Source organism: Lutra lutra, chromosome 9, assembly GCF_902655055.1.
Source record: "Lutra lutra chromosome 9, mLutLut1.2, whole genome shotgun sequence".
NCBI lineage: Eukaryota > Metazoa > Chordata > Mammalia > Carnivora > Mustelidae > Lutra > Lutra lutra.
Genome location: NC_062286.1, coordinates 74,992,122 through 75,006,739, shown reverse-complemented (window position 1 = coordinate 75,006,739; position 14,618 = coordinate 74,992,122). Strand labels below are relative to the sequence as shown.

Below are 14,618 nucleotides of genomic sequence, written 5' to 3'. Positions count from 1 at the left end.
TTGGGAGCCAGCACAGTACTATGTGTATGGCAGAAATACATGACATATTTGTTGCAAGAATGAATGCATAATGAGTGACTACTACAAGAGTCTAGAGAAAGAGGTTCAGAGACCTGGGTGTGCCACTGTTATCACCAGCCCCATCTGGACATAATGAGCTTGGACTGGAGGCTCATTATCAAATGAGGCCCCTAGATGACAATGGCAATTTGTCCAACTATTCTCCAAAATATCCCACATGTGAGTGCAACTACATGAAATATAAATTACACACAGAGAAAGAAGAACGACCCGAAAGAAAAGCCAGCAGGGATAACATCTAGAAAGCGGACTCCTAAGTGGCTGTTTTTTCTATATACTTTCTGTATTTTACCATTTTCCACATGAAAGTCTTGAATGTCTCTAACTCTTTTGCCTAACTCATCCTGTGCTCAGAAGGGTGCTTTCTGATCTGCCATTTAGACTCTGATATGGACTATCCTACCAGGAGGATGGTAATGTCCTGCACAGATGAGTAAAGTTGGTAACCCTGGGCCATTCGCCTCCTATTAACGGTCTCCTTTGCATTGATGAGCACAAATATGGTACTGGCCTTGCAGTAACCACCCCAATGTGGCCCTGTGAAGTCCTGCACTTAGCAAAGCTGGGCTCCTCTGTTTACTCCAACAGCTGGGGAATCCTCCCTGCCTCCCCCACTGAAGGGTTCTTCCACGTCTCCAGAGAAAGAACACAGAGTGTGGATGAGAGGAGGAAGGATAAGCAGGGGTGCTGAGGACACAGTGCTTGGGTCCCTAAGGTAGAACTGTGCACCCATCTGGGACACCTCAGTAACCTAGCTTTAGGGTGTGTGCCCCTGAAAGGGGTGGCAGCCCATCTGGGAGCTCTGGGTAAAGTACCTGCTACCACAAGATAATAAACAGCAGTAATAAGGCCTCACTGGAAAACTGAATAATACTGTTATTAAAACTTTTATTACCTGTTTTATATGAATTTAATTGCCTCCGGCAGCTATATTTTGGGAGCAATGAGGATGACAGAAATAATAAGAATGAATTAAACCACAAGCAGATCCAGTATCTGGGGAAGACACAGAGCCTGCTTTCACTAACGGGATTGACAGCACCGACTCTGCAATTCTGCTCTGGTCTACATGAGGCAGCCCCAAGACCCCAAGGTCCCAGGCAGCAGTCACAGCCTTTCCTGATATTTGCCCCTCAAATACCAACCACGCTTTGGGAGAGTTGAGGTCAAGCAGAATGAGAGTAATTCTTCCCTTCCTCTCTCTGCACTGAAATGAAAATCACCACCCCTGTCCTCAAGTAACCGGGATTCTTTCATTATGGATTTCATCTGGATCAGTTATTTCTGTGGCTTAGAGAATGTTAATAAATGGACAAGGCAATTCTTTTATGCTATACTTTTAAGTAAAGCTGTTAACATATACTATATTATATTATATTTTATAAATTAAAGAAAAAAAATAAGGTCTTTATAGACCATTCCGGGCATTTGACAATAAGCAATCCTAACTCTCACAGTCTGGGCTGAGGAAGTTATAAATTATTAATGTGTCAAGCACTGCCTTCTGAAGCTTCTTTTCCAGCTCTGACCATGAACCCAAGTATCCTGTATTTTAAGTTCCATTCAGGCAGCAAGCCCCTGAGACACATTTTCAATTCCAGGCCATGAAGGTGGACGGTGCTGATGTCAGGGTTTCATCTGCACAGAGCAAACCCCCTCCTCCCTTGATATTTCAATGGGTTTTTGAAACATTCGACAATAGCTTCAATAACCTCGCCGGCAATTTGTGGAGTGGATCATCAGCTCCAACTTGAACCTCTCCCAAAGCTCCCTCACTGATTATCCTAATGTAGTGGCGGTAGCAGCAGCAGCAGCAGCAGCAGCAGCAAAAAATCACCACTGAGCCAAGAGGCCTTGGATCAGGAAGGCTCCTGGAGGGTGTTTTCTCGGCACTTCTGCCTAGAGCTGTCACCTTCACAACTTAAAGCACTATATCTGTATTTATGTAAATGTGTGTACACACACACACACACACACACACACACTGCATTTTCACTCACTTCCCAGGAAGGAGGCAGAAAAGATAAGAATTTCTTTGAGCCTGTCTTTGCATTGCTTTCTGTGAGCTTATTTTCCCCTCATATGTGTGCACTTTCAGGATGTGGGGTCCCTAGAAGAACGGGGTCCTACTTTGTCCCGCAATGTGGTGTTTCAGTGGAGTCCTAGACTTACAGTAGCCACTTAAAACATCCTGAAAGTTTTTTTTTTTTTCCCCAAATAAAATTTGCCATGGAAAACTTCTCCTCAGGGCCTTCATCACAAGCACATGTGACTCGTTTGCATAGTTTTGTTTCTGGCACACTGATTTCCATTAATAAAAGAACCCAGCAACGAAAGAGTCTTCAGCTCCACCACAAATACCCATTTCCAACAGATTGCTCGTTTCATCTCAAACACCAAAAATAAAAGGCGACAAATGTCAAAGACCTAGAAAGGTCATCTATTTTATCTCTGCTCATTTTAAAGGACAGTTGCTTTAGAAGATTCTTACATACTGCCCCAACCTTCACACCATCTCTTTTTTGGGACAGGAAGTTAACGCCCACCCCGAGGGGGCTCCCCTTTTACCAAAGGCTTGTGACTCCAATAAATGGGATGCTTCCCCCATGAGGCTGGGCCACGTGAGTCTGATTATTAAACAGGAGAAAAAAAAAAAATCCTCCTGGGGCCAGGGAAGGGGGCAGTAGGTCAGAAGGACACTAAGTGACAGAGAAGCCAGAAGCTTCATTTCTCACCAAGAAGTGGCTTAGGCCCGGGGGTACCTCCATCTGTCAGAGTACCCATATCCCAGGATTCTGGAACTCACTGAGCTTCTGAGGGAAGAAATGTCAGAGGCATCTGAGCGATTCCCTGGAGGGCCCATCTCCTCTCAGGGAGTAGCTGCGAGATGTTTTTTCCATCTTTCTGACTTTTCTGAACTGCTGCAGAATCCTATTTGTTCCCCCCCCTCTTCAGTTTCTAACTCGACCAAACGTGTTAGTGGTACCATGAGGAATTCTGATTTTTCATCTCAGTTCCCCTGCCAGGTTTTCACCCCAAGCGCTGCCATACTCCGTGGACGTGGGATTTGCCCACGGCCCTGCCCCTACCCCACCGCGACTGCGGCTCTTACCAGCTGCCCTGTGCGTCGACCGCGTCTCGGCCATCCGGCTGTCCCGCCTGGAGTCCGGGGGCGGCACGACCTTCGCAAGCTCGCCGGAACCGGTGTCCGGGGGCGGCAGGGGGCGACTGTGTAGCAGTGGCTTCCTGGGCAGGGGAGGTTTGGCGCTGAGCGGCTCCGAGGGCCGGGCCTTCCCCTTTCCCGGCTCGTGCGGGGACCGTGCCCCTCGAGGGGAGGGGGCCTTCGCGGCCGGACATTTCTCGTCTTTGGGGAGCAAAGCCAACCCCCCCTTTTCTAGCCGGATTTCAGCGCTGTATCTCTTTACCCCTCTGACTTCGACAGAGGACGCCTCCCGGTGCTTGAAGGACAGAGAGGTGGAGCGCAGCTTGACAGGAAAGGGGCCTCTGTCGTCGCCCGAGGGCGGCTCGCGGGCGGCCGGGCAGGGGTCTCCAGGGGCATCCCGGGGGGTCCGGCCCGACCCGGCCGCCGTGTCCCCCGAGTCCCGAGAGGCGCCGCTGCTGCCTGCCGTCGCGGGTTTCCCGCCGTGGGGCTCCGGGGCCGGCCGCAGGTCGTCGAGCGCCGCCTCGCTCCTCCACACCAGGCTGCTCTTCAGAAGCGGCAGGCGGCCGGCCGAAGGGCCCGCGGGGCCGCCGCGCTCCAGCACGCGGGCGCCGCCTGATCGCGGCCACGCGCGGCCCGACGACACCGAGAACTTCACGGCCCGCAGCTCGCTGCCTCCCCGCTCCACCTTCCGCTCCGGCGCCAGTCTCTCGGGACCCCCCGGTGGGGACTCCGCGGGTTCGGCCCTGGGCTGCTCAGCTGGGGCGGCCTCTCCGTCCTGGGGACGCGGAGCGGGCTCCTCCGCGGGCGACTCGCAGGCGGGCGGCGCGCTGCGGCCCACGCTCACCGCCGGGGCCTTGTGCTTCAAGCAGCTCTTGGGGGCCGGCGGGCTTGGGGCGGAGGCCTCGGGAGATCCCTTCCCTGCTCCCTCGGTCTCGGGCTCGGTCTCGGGCTCCGGCACGGGTACGGGCCCGGGCACTTCCAGCGTCAGCTCCCCCTCCTTCTGGACACTTGGGTCTGGCCCCTCTGGACCAGCGGGAGTCTCCGAGGTGGTGGCAGCGTCAGTCTCGGGAGGTGTCGTGTCCTCCTCAGGGATACAGGGAGACAACCGAATCTCCACGTCTGCGGAAACGCAGACCACCTCCTCAGTGGGTTCCCTGGCTGGGGGACACGTGCTTTCCAGGGACACTTCGTCCCTCTTGTTTTCACTGTCGGGATTATGGTGTGGGGAACTTTCCGGCAGAGAGGGAGACTCGGGGCAGGGGGCCGGGCCTGACAACACGGGCTCGGGCTCGGTAACCTCGGGGGTGGCCGGGCAGCTTGAGGGGTTATCCCCAAGAAAGCGCTCCTCCTCCTCCTCAGCGCTGGCACTGAGGGCTGGGCAGTGCTGCAGGCGCGCCCGCCTAGCGCGAGGCCCCCCAGGCTGCAGCATGGCGGCTGGCCCCCCGGGCTCTGGGCTTCTGTCCAGTACCGCATCCTGCTGTGCTGAACTGGGGCTCTCTTCTGTGTTGACTCTGGGTAATGACTTCTCCTCGTATTCCTCTTCCTCTGGGGTACAGGTCAGATCACTAAGGGATTCAGACTGTGCTCGCTTGCAGGAATAAAGAGGACAAAAGACAGCATTATTATGTCGAATATTAGGAAGCCTGTGACCTTTCCATTTTGTACAAGATTTAATATGGTTTAAAGGAAGCAGTGTGTCTCTTAAGCTGGCACCTAAGCAGACATTCACACATGGTGTCTCTTAATTCTTCCCTTACCCATCTCTTTGGAAACTTGCCTTACAAGTTCAGCTTTCAGCAGAACAGTGGTGGCTATGCACTGAAAGTAAATACTGCTTAAGACTCTAGTGACTGGGGGCGCCTGGGTGGCCTCTGCCTTTGGCTCAGATCATGATCTCAGAGTCCTGGGATAGAGCCCCACATCGGGCTCTCGGCTCAACAGAGAGCCTGCTACACCCCCCCCCCCCCCCCCGTCTACTTGTGATCTCTCTCTCTCTGTCAAATAAAATAAAATTAAAAAAAGATTCCAGTGACTGAACTACAAAACCAGCGGACACTGCTCTAAAAAATGAAGCAAAGGGGATCAAATAAGCTGGGGTTCTGCTGTGCTTTGCACTCTACACCTATTATTTTATTTACTCTTGATTCATCCCAGTAAGGAAGGATTATTTCCCTTTTGCACTTGAAGAACTGGGAGCTCAGAGAGGGCCACACCTTGGTAAAGATTGAGCTTAATTAGCTCAGCTGAAAAGCTGGTGCTCTCTCCATGACCCTGTGCTTCCAAGAGCTAGTTTCCCAGCTCAGAGCTCTCTCTCCAGGGATAGGCCCCATGGTGAAGGGAGACTGGTTTGCCTAAAGGATGATTCTTATCACCTCAAACACAGTCAAGGGCAAACCACATCTTGTAAGGTAACGTCCCAAACCATAGCTGATGGATAAAGTCCAAACTTTTCAGCTTAATTAAAAGTCCTATATTCTCTGGTCTTAAATTATTTCTCCCAATCCCTGCTCAGGTCAAACTGGGCCCGCACTACTGAATATGCCAGCCTCTGGGCCAAGTGACTGGCCAGCTCCTCTGTCCCCACACCTCCAGGGTGTTCCGCCAGCAGCCCCCCAAGAACAGTCTCAGATTCCACTCCTATAGGAGGAAGTCTTGCCTCCTCCCTGCAGCTTACGGTGTCCCTCCTTTCCTGAAGCCCTATTGGCTTGACAATCAAACACTGCCTTATATTTTTCTTCTGAAAAGTGTCTGGAATTTAAATTTAGTCCAACTTCCTCCTTGCCGTACCCAAAGTCAGTCGCTGCTCACTTAGGAAGGAGAAGAGACCAAGGTAGTCATGAATTATTCAAAAATACTATGAGAAAATGACCAAAAGCTTGAGGGTTTTGAGGTCACTCTTTAAAAAAAAAAAAAAGTTCAGGACATTAGAAAACACTTCCATCTTCTTGGAAAAAAGAAAAGTTCAGGACAGTAGACCTCCTTTCCTTTATGTTAAGAAATGTGCAGGAGTGTTTGTGTTAGGTTTTTGTTGTTTGCTGGTGCTATTTTAACATCTTCCAGCTGGCCTCTGCTTGCTAACAGAACACAGGATAACTAGGGTGTTTGCGATAATACCTTAGCTAATTCTTGCCAAGGTGCACAGCCCTATGCCCCTGGATTGGAAAAAACGAAGATGTGCAAAGAAATCTACAGAAGAATTTTCAAAAGCTGCAGGTTCAAAAGATGTCACTGGCCTTCTGCTACTATAGGAAATCACTGATGTTGAAACCTGTTTAGGATGTGGGTCGCGTTTTAAAACTATCACAACCCTCGCAAAAGGAGCAGAAAGCTGAGAAGCAGGCCCAGCTGGGCATATCCCACCTTGAATCACCGGAAGCTACAAGGAGGTGACAGTGAAGGGCTGGGCAGGACGAAGGCAACATGGAGTGTGGACTTGGGAGACTGAACAGAGACTCTGCAGGGAGCAAAGGGGCTTCTGACTCAGCCTGGGCTCAAGCCCTGAGTCCAGCAGGAAGGCTGCACATACCTGCTCCATCTCTGCCACCGCTGCCCCTCCCCTCCTCCTCAGGGCCCTCACAGCAGCTTCATACCCTGCAATCCTCTGGAGGAAGTGAGAGTGGAGGACCCACTGCTCAGCCGGCACCAAAATGGAGACGGTCATGGCTGCCTGCTCATCAGCCTCCTCTCACCAGAAAGAGTGAGTTTCAGGGCAGCAACTGTGTCATCTCTGGGCAGAGGACACTGCTGAGAAGTACTGTCAGTCTCTAAGACCCGGAACTCGTAGTTGGTAGCTCTGTCAGCCACAACCTGGGGCTACTCATAACATTGTGCTGCTCCCACTAAAAGAGAATTAATATTCCCTGCTCCTAGCACTGCTGGGGTGGGGATGAGGACTAGCCAGGGGCAAGGTGCTGGCGTAAATGTTCAGTTCACAGGCATCTGCTTCCGGCACGTCAGAGCCCCACACAGGCCCTGCTCCTGAGAGCAGGATAAAATGCTGAGATAACAGCCAGCTTTTGTCTTTTGTGTGTTTCTCTTCCCCGACCTCTGCTCTGGTGGGGCAGAAGTGCAGCCAAATGCACTCTTGGAAGTGTTTTTCCAACTGGTAATAAATATCATGGTCTTAATAGCCAAGGTTGGTTTGTTTTTTAACTGTGCCAAGATGGAGTTTTTAAGGCAAGAAAAGCCCGCCCCGCCCCCTTTTTTTCTCTAGAGCTCCAAAGATTCAGAGCCTAGATGGTGTCAGGTAGAGGGTTCACCCCCTCCCCCCCATGACAGAGCTGGAAGGTGCCTGGCCAGGCTGGACAGCTTTTCTGCCCAAAGGGAGGACAGAATGTGGACGGTGGCAGGAAGAGTCGGAGAGGGTGACTCAGAGAGAGATGCCTGAGTGGGGGCAGCGGTGAAAATGGGGAGGCATAAAGAAACCTCAGATGTTATGGGGGATCAGAAAAGCGGGGGGAACTTGAACCTCACTGTTCCGTGAAATCGGAAGGAACCCTGACCTCTGTAGTAGTCTCCAGGGTTCCAGGGGGGCACGGCAGCTCAGCCTCACCCTGGGAGCAGAACAGGAATGCAGGAAAGCACCCTGATCCCCATGAGGGGCCAGAGTACCAGGAAAATCTTTATGGTTGGGAGGAGGGACCTTACAACCAAAGGGCAAAGGGTGCTATGAACACTGAAGGACAGGGGCCTCCACCTTAGGGCCCAACAGTGACACTGGTGACCACTAGCCAGACACCTCTGCCCAGTCAAAAACTTAAGGGTTTTAATCCCTACCAAGAAGGGAAAGCAAAGGAGGAGGGAGGATATGTAAATGACAGTGTTTAAATCAAGAAATGTTTACCCAGAGTGCCTAAATCAGAATTTCTGTTATTCTTTAAAAAAAAAAATGGGCTTTGAGGGCTAAGCCAAGCTGAAAAATGTCGAGGTACAGTGCTGTCCAGTGGAGAGCAAGAAAGGATGCTGCATTTCCACCTGGAGTATGAGCCAGGCTTCCCTCTGCCACAAAGTCTGCTGCGGCTGGCCCTTTGGTTGTGAGGTCCCTCCTCCCAACCATGAAGATTTTCCTGGTACTATGGCCCCTCCTGGGGATCAGGGTGCTTTTGCCATGGCAAAAGACATCCCCATGGGAATAAAGCCCAGACTTGAGGCCCGAGGGAGGGGGCTCTGTCCCTGCCCTGTAGCTCCACTCAGCATGAGGACAGGCAGGTTGGTTACTGGTCCAAGCCAAGTCCCACAGCACCAACCCTTTAACTGTAAATGTGCTGGGTGTGCGAGCATTTACACGAGTACCCTAGTGACCAGCTTGCACAAGGACACATTAGCCTGAGGGTAACCACAGCTCACTTCTCCAGTGTTAGTCTCCTCTAAAGTCACCCCTGCTGGCAGGCGTTTAAAAAGCACCTTCCACATGCCCAAAGGAAAACCTACTATCCCTAGCTGAGCACCTAGCTTGTCCGGGGCTTTTCATCACCCTGCAATCTTGTCTCCAGGGAAAGAAGGAGAGAATGTTGGTCTGTGGGCAAGTCTTTCTCAGCACGGTCATTCTCTGTGGCCAGGCTGGCCCCACACCCTGCTTTCAGCTCCTCCAGGGCTGAGACATTGTGGTAACCGCTGGGCAGCAGAGAGGGCAACAATCTTATGTGGACCTTGAACTCACTATGAATCCAAAGCACTCCATGAATGAGTTCTTGGCTCTTAGAACTATGAGCTGATGACTACACAGGCAGCATGCCTGGGTGTGGGGGGGACTTCTGTCCTCACAGGGACACAAACCCCACACTACTAAGTAGGTCCTTGCCCAAGGCAGGTGTTGGAGCTAGTGTGTCAGCTTATCTGTCATTGTTCATTCCCTCATTCATTCATCTGTTCAACAAATGTACACTAAATGCCAGCTGTGCAGCTAGCACTGCTCTAGGGGCCAGACACAGGGCTGGGGCGAGGGCTCAGGAAGACTGGTAACAGGAACACCTGGGTGGCTCAGTCAGTTAAGTGTCTACCTTTGGCTCAGATCATGATCCCGGGCTTCTGGGATCGAGTCTCACATTGGGCTCCTTGCTCCATGGGGAGCCTGCTTCTTCTTTTGCTTCTGTTCCCCCTGCTTGTGCTCTCTCTCTGACATATAAATAAAATCTTTAAAAACAAAAACCAAAAAGACTGGCAGTAAATAAGTGAGCACACACATTTATAAATATCATTTCTGTGTGTGGCCAGGGCTACGAAGGAAGGGACTGTACTGGTCGGAAGGTGGGGCTGCTTTCCACAGGGCAGTCAGGTGAGCCTTTCTGGGGAGAGGACCTCCGAGCTGAGACCCAAAGACAGAAGGAGCCAACCAGGAGGAGAGCGTCTTAAGCCGTGGATACAGCAGGCATCAGGCCTGAGGCCAGAAACAGCTCTGGAGGGGTGCCTGGGTGGTTCAGTGGGTTAAGCCTCTGCCCTCGGCTCAGGACATGATCCCAGGGTCCTGGGATCGAGCCCGGCTTCGGGCTCTCTGCTCAGCAGGGAGCCTGCCTCCCCCACCCCCGCCCCCCGCCTGCCTCTCTGCCTACTTGTGATTTCTGTCTGTCAAATAAATAAAATCTTAAAAAAAAAAAAAAACTCACAGTAAATGAAAACTTAAAAAAAAAAAAAAGAAAGAAACAGCTCTGGAGGCTACAGTGTGTTGAAAGAGAGGGAGAATAAGAGGAAGTCTGAGAGGTAGGTAGGGCCTGGTTGTTCCAGACCTGGAGTGCGGACCTTATGCTGACCTTACACTGCCATGGGAAGGCAGGGGCCCCACAGTGCATGACGGCTTCACGGGAGGTGTTGCAGAACCAATGAACAGATGGCACGTTTACGCAGCAAAGAGACCTACGTGATGTACATTGAAAAAGAGGAGCAACTCCAGCTCCTGCAGATGGTCCCACTGATCATGGGAGTTTCTTACAAGGGGCATGTGACCCTGAGAAGAGAGAGGCCAGGGTTGGAGGGTGTGGGTGTGGGGGCGACCAGGCCTGTGCAGCCTGCCTCTGCATATAGGAAGAAGGCCCATTACCGAAGACAGCCGCCTCATTTTGCTGGACCGTTGGTTGCGAGGCTTAACCAGGAGCTTGTGCTTAGCTGCAGAGTTGTCCAGGCAGGAGGAGAATTCTGGAGGGTAATCGAAATCAGCCACGGGTGCTGTGCTGCTGTCCGAGGTGCGGGGGGAGATGCCGGCATCGCTTGCCTGCCTGGAGAAGAGCTGGTCCGGAGACTGTGGCCGGGCTGAGGGAACTAAAGAGACCTTCATGGGACAAGGAGCAAGCAGGCCATGCGTTAACTCTTCAGTATGAAATGGGTCCAGCCAACATATCAGCTCCCTTCTTTTATTGTGCTCAGGCTTCCCATGCCATCTCTGAGCTTTACATGGAGGGACAGACCTACAGCCTGACTCTCAACAGGGAGGACTCTAGGGGACTTCCTTAGAAAGGAGTTTTAAATGTTGGGCCAACCCCTACAAACTTCTCACTCATTTTCATGGCCATGCAGAGAGCCTGCATCCCGGGCAGCCTCGATGAGACAACTCTGCTTTCACCCTTCCAAGCAGGTATAGGCACTTCGGTGAAGAGCCTCTTTCTCTGATGAGACAGACCCACCTGATCTCTCTAAGAGCAGGCGTGCTCCTGCCTCTAGAAGCCGAGAGTGTGGCCCAGAGGTGGTTTTACAGGCTGGAGCGGAGGATGGGCAGAGCCCATCAACCCAGCAGCCCATTGCTGCAGCTGCATTTGTTCTTTCCAGAAGGTTTCTGTATCTTCATGTGTCCTCCTGCAGAAATCTGGTGTGACAGATATTTTGCTAGCTTACACCTCAGCAGCGAGGCACTGACAGTCAGTCAAGGGCTAAGGCACTGCCAGGGAGAAAGGGGATTTTGGTAGTCACCCGGAAGAATGACGGTAGCATGCTCTTGCCCGCCCACTGAACTTGGCCATCCCCTTCACTGAGTGAGGTCTCAGTGGGTTCTACTGCAAAGAGGTTTATCAGCATGAAGAGGCGGAGGAGGGTACCCAGTAGGCACCCATGAGCAAATGTAACCCACAGAGAAGCAGGGTGTAGAGAGAGAATCCGAGAGGTGCTGGGCTTTAGTTATAACCCTGTCCCCTGCTTCTATTCTGTATGGTGCTCAGCATTAGTGTCAAGTTTACATTTTTCTCCCAGTGTTGTTCATCTTCCACATTTTGTATGTATACACACAACAAAAGTTACCTTTGTAACCACTTCTAGCCATACGGTTCAGTGGCAGTAACGACACTCCTGTTGCTGGGCAACCATCTGCAGAACTTTTTCTCTCATAAAACGGAAAGTCTGTGCCCACTAATCAACAACTCCCCATTGCCCCCTGCCCCCCAGACCCTGGCAACCACTATTCTACTACCTTCTAACTCTATGACTCTGACTACTCTAGGTACCTCACATTAAGGGGAATCATTCAGGATTTGCCTTTTTTTGTCTCGCTTTTTTCCCTTAACGTTCACCCATGTTGTAGCCTGGGTCAGACTCCCTATATTCCACTGTATGTAGATACCACACTTCGTTTATCTGTTCACCCATCAATGAATGATGCAATAAAGCAATGTGGTTGCTTCCACATTCTAGTTAGCGTGAATAACGCTGCTGTGGACATGTGTGTACAAACACCTCTTCAACAACTAACTTTCAGTTCTTTCAGTTCTATACCCAGAAGTGGAACTGCTGGATCATACAGGGGTTCTATTTTTAATTTTTTGAGAACCTCCATACTGTTTTTCCCACAGTGGCTGCATCATTTTGCACTCCCACCGACAGTGCACAGTGGCTCCAATCTCTCCACAACCTTGCCGACACTTGTAATTTTCTACTTCTTTGATAGGAGCCATCCTGATGGGTGCAACGTGGTGTCAAGCTTACATTTTAACCTAAGCCCATAATTTTAGGCATTTCACAACGATTTAGTAAGCCCCCGTGAAGATGGTCTCCTCGGGAAGGAGGCAGCAAACAAGACGGGCAGAGGGCAGACTCCCAGCGGCCTGGGTACATGTTGCTCAGTTTCTTTTCCACAACCCTGGAGCCCCACACAGAGCAGGTTGCAATAGCTTCTGCTAAACTAGGGGACCCTAGAAGAATGTCACTGTTAGAGAGACAAGCTGATGCAGGGACTGCCCCTGCAAGGGAACTTCCTAGGAGAAACGTATTTTCCCTCTTAACAGAAAGGTCCCTTATATATTCTCTTGCAAATATGAAGTTTATTTCTGCCAAATGGGGGAAGACTGTTACTACAATGAGGGGAAAAGGGTAATAAGCGGACATAATCTATTTTAATTCTCTTGTCTCAGCTACATGGGTTCTTACAGGAATAAAGCAAGAAAAATTATTTTTAAAAAAATAAACCACAGGACAAGACTCCCAGCTTCCTCTGTGCCTGTGGCTTTGGCTTCCACTGTTGTAGCTGATGACTCAGTAAGTCACCCAAGATTGGACAGGTGACGCCTTTCCCCCGTGTCCTCCCTGAGGGTCACCATTAGAATGGGTACATTCCAAAGGTCAAAAGAATCCTTCATTCCACCCTTGTCCAGAGGAATGATATGTATATACACATGGTAAAATCTGGGGTTTTGTTTTCCTGACTGTGTGCGACTTAAGAGAACAGGAGAACATGCCAGATGAGCTGCTTCTGCAAATGCAGTGACTCCCAGGTGAGAATGATTATGCCTTCTGTGAGGACATGGGCTTTGGTCACCTTCCTATAAACGCAAAGAATGAACCTTCCCTGCCTCCTCTCGTCCGGACGAGAGCTCCCCAGCTTGTCCACGACCTGAGCAGCTGGTCCTGGGCTCAGGCCCATACCAGCCCTGAGAGGGTGGGGGGGGGGTACAATCTGGCAATGGGCTTAACTTCACAGAAACTCTGACCACAGTGACCTCTGTCCCTGCAAAATGCCTGCACTGGCTGTCACGGCTGGTCTTTCCTGCTAGGGCACCCAACTCTCACTTCTCAGTCTTTGTGGTCATTCCGAAAATTCTTGGGGCCTGAAAAGACCAACACCTTTCTGACTCAGGAGAATTATGCATCCTGTCTTTGATCAGCGCAGCAACTCTGTGAGGTAAGATAGGACAGGGCAGGAAAGCTGACCTGTGTTTTTATCTGTGGGCTGGAACCTTTCCCATTTGCACTGCTTGCTCCTAATCACCCGGTTTGTCCTGAAATCCGTGCTTCTGGATGATTCTGGAAGTGAATGATTTAAAAAGTCTAGCAGGTGGCCAGCCCTTCGTTGGAGGAATGGGACTCAAACGGGAAAATGGCCTGGGGTTCATGGGCTTTTCCAGGGGTGACCCTGGGTGACAGCTGCTTTACAGTGTTTGTCCTCAAATAGAGGGGCTCAGCCAACAAGGTGTGGGCTGAGGCTTGTGCACACGGGAACAGCCTGCAGACATGAAGCAGGGCCGGTGGGGCCTTTCTGGGAAGACTGTCTCCCAAGAGGCTTTGCATCCCCAGCTGAAGCCAGGGAAGGCACTGACCTACCAGATCTCACATAATCCTCTCTAAAAGCCTCTGAGAACATGGATGCATTTCTGCTAGAACCTATGTTGTATCTCTCCATGTGATATCTGCCCTCATCTCCTGGGACAGCTTGTCAGCGGGACACCTTCTACCCAGTGCTTTCTACTTAATGGCAAGACACTTAGCAGATGGCTAGTTGGATGTCATTTTACCTTAAAACTCGCCAAATAAAGTTTTATTCATTGTCACCTCATGTCTGGTAATGAGATTTTTAAAATAATTCTAGGCATTTCCTGAAAAATTCATTCCATCAGAAAATACAACCTTGGCAGTACCATGAGATACTTGTTACTGGAAACATTTTACCACAATAATCTTCATTAAGTTTCTCTATCACACATGTGGGCCTGCTTCAGGAGTCACAACAGGAAAAAATGAAATACCCCCAATCCCATCCTTTGGGGATTTAGGGTATCATTATATCAAATATCACATGTGATATGAAGACATTTTAAAGGGTGCACTGTTTCCCCCTCTCAACCAGTCCACTGTGCCCAAGAAACTTTCAGGGCATTAAATATGATCACTGTGTCTTAAAAACCATGATAACAAAGATTACACAAATTTTTTTTTAAGTCTTAAAGGCTCCAATTTTAGTTTCCCATTACCCAATTAATGAAATTATCCAGTAAATAAAATCTCAGAACCTTGTTTTTTTAGCAACATGACCAGGGATGCTGAGAAGGAGGAGGCTAGCCTTGCCCAGTGAGAGGAGCCCCCATGCAGCTAACTACGTATTCTGTGCACTGTGGTGCTTTGCAGGTTCAGTGTTGGGTTCATGCCTTAATGAATGGAACTAAAAACTACCTGTTCTCCTGTACGA

At 50.6% G+C, this 14,618-nt stretch overlaps 1 protein-coding gene across 8 annotated transcripts in view; it reads right to left on the bottom strand.

The window, feature by feature from the left end:
* Positions 1-14,618, bottom strand: part of CRACDL (CRACD like) — a 133,278-nt gene that overhangs the window by 21,508 nt on the left and 97,152 nt on the right. For all 8 annotated transcript variants that reach the window (XM_047745737.1, XM_047745735.1, XM_047745738.1 and 5 more), the window contains 2 exons: positions 10,278-10,505; positions 3,194-4,832 (listed from right to left, as the gene is read on the bottom strand). In XM_047745737.1, the coding sequence (XP_047601693.1) occupies positions 3,194-4,832; positions 10,278-10,505 (1,867 nt within the window). The remainder of the gene's footprint in view (positions 1-3,193; positions 4,833-10,277; positions 10,506-14,618) is intronic.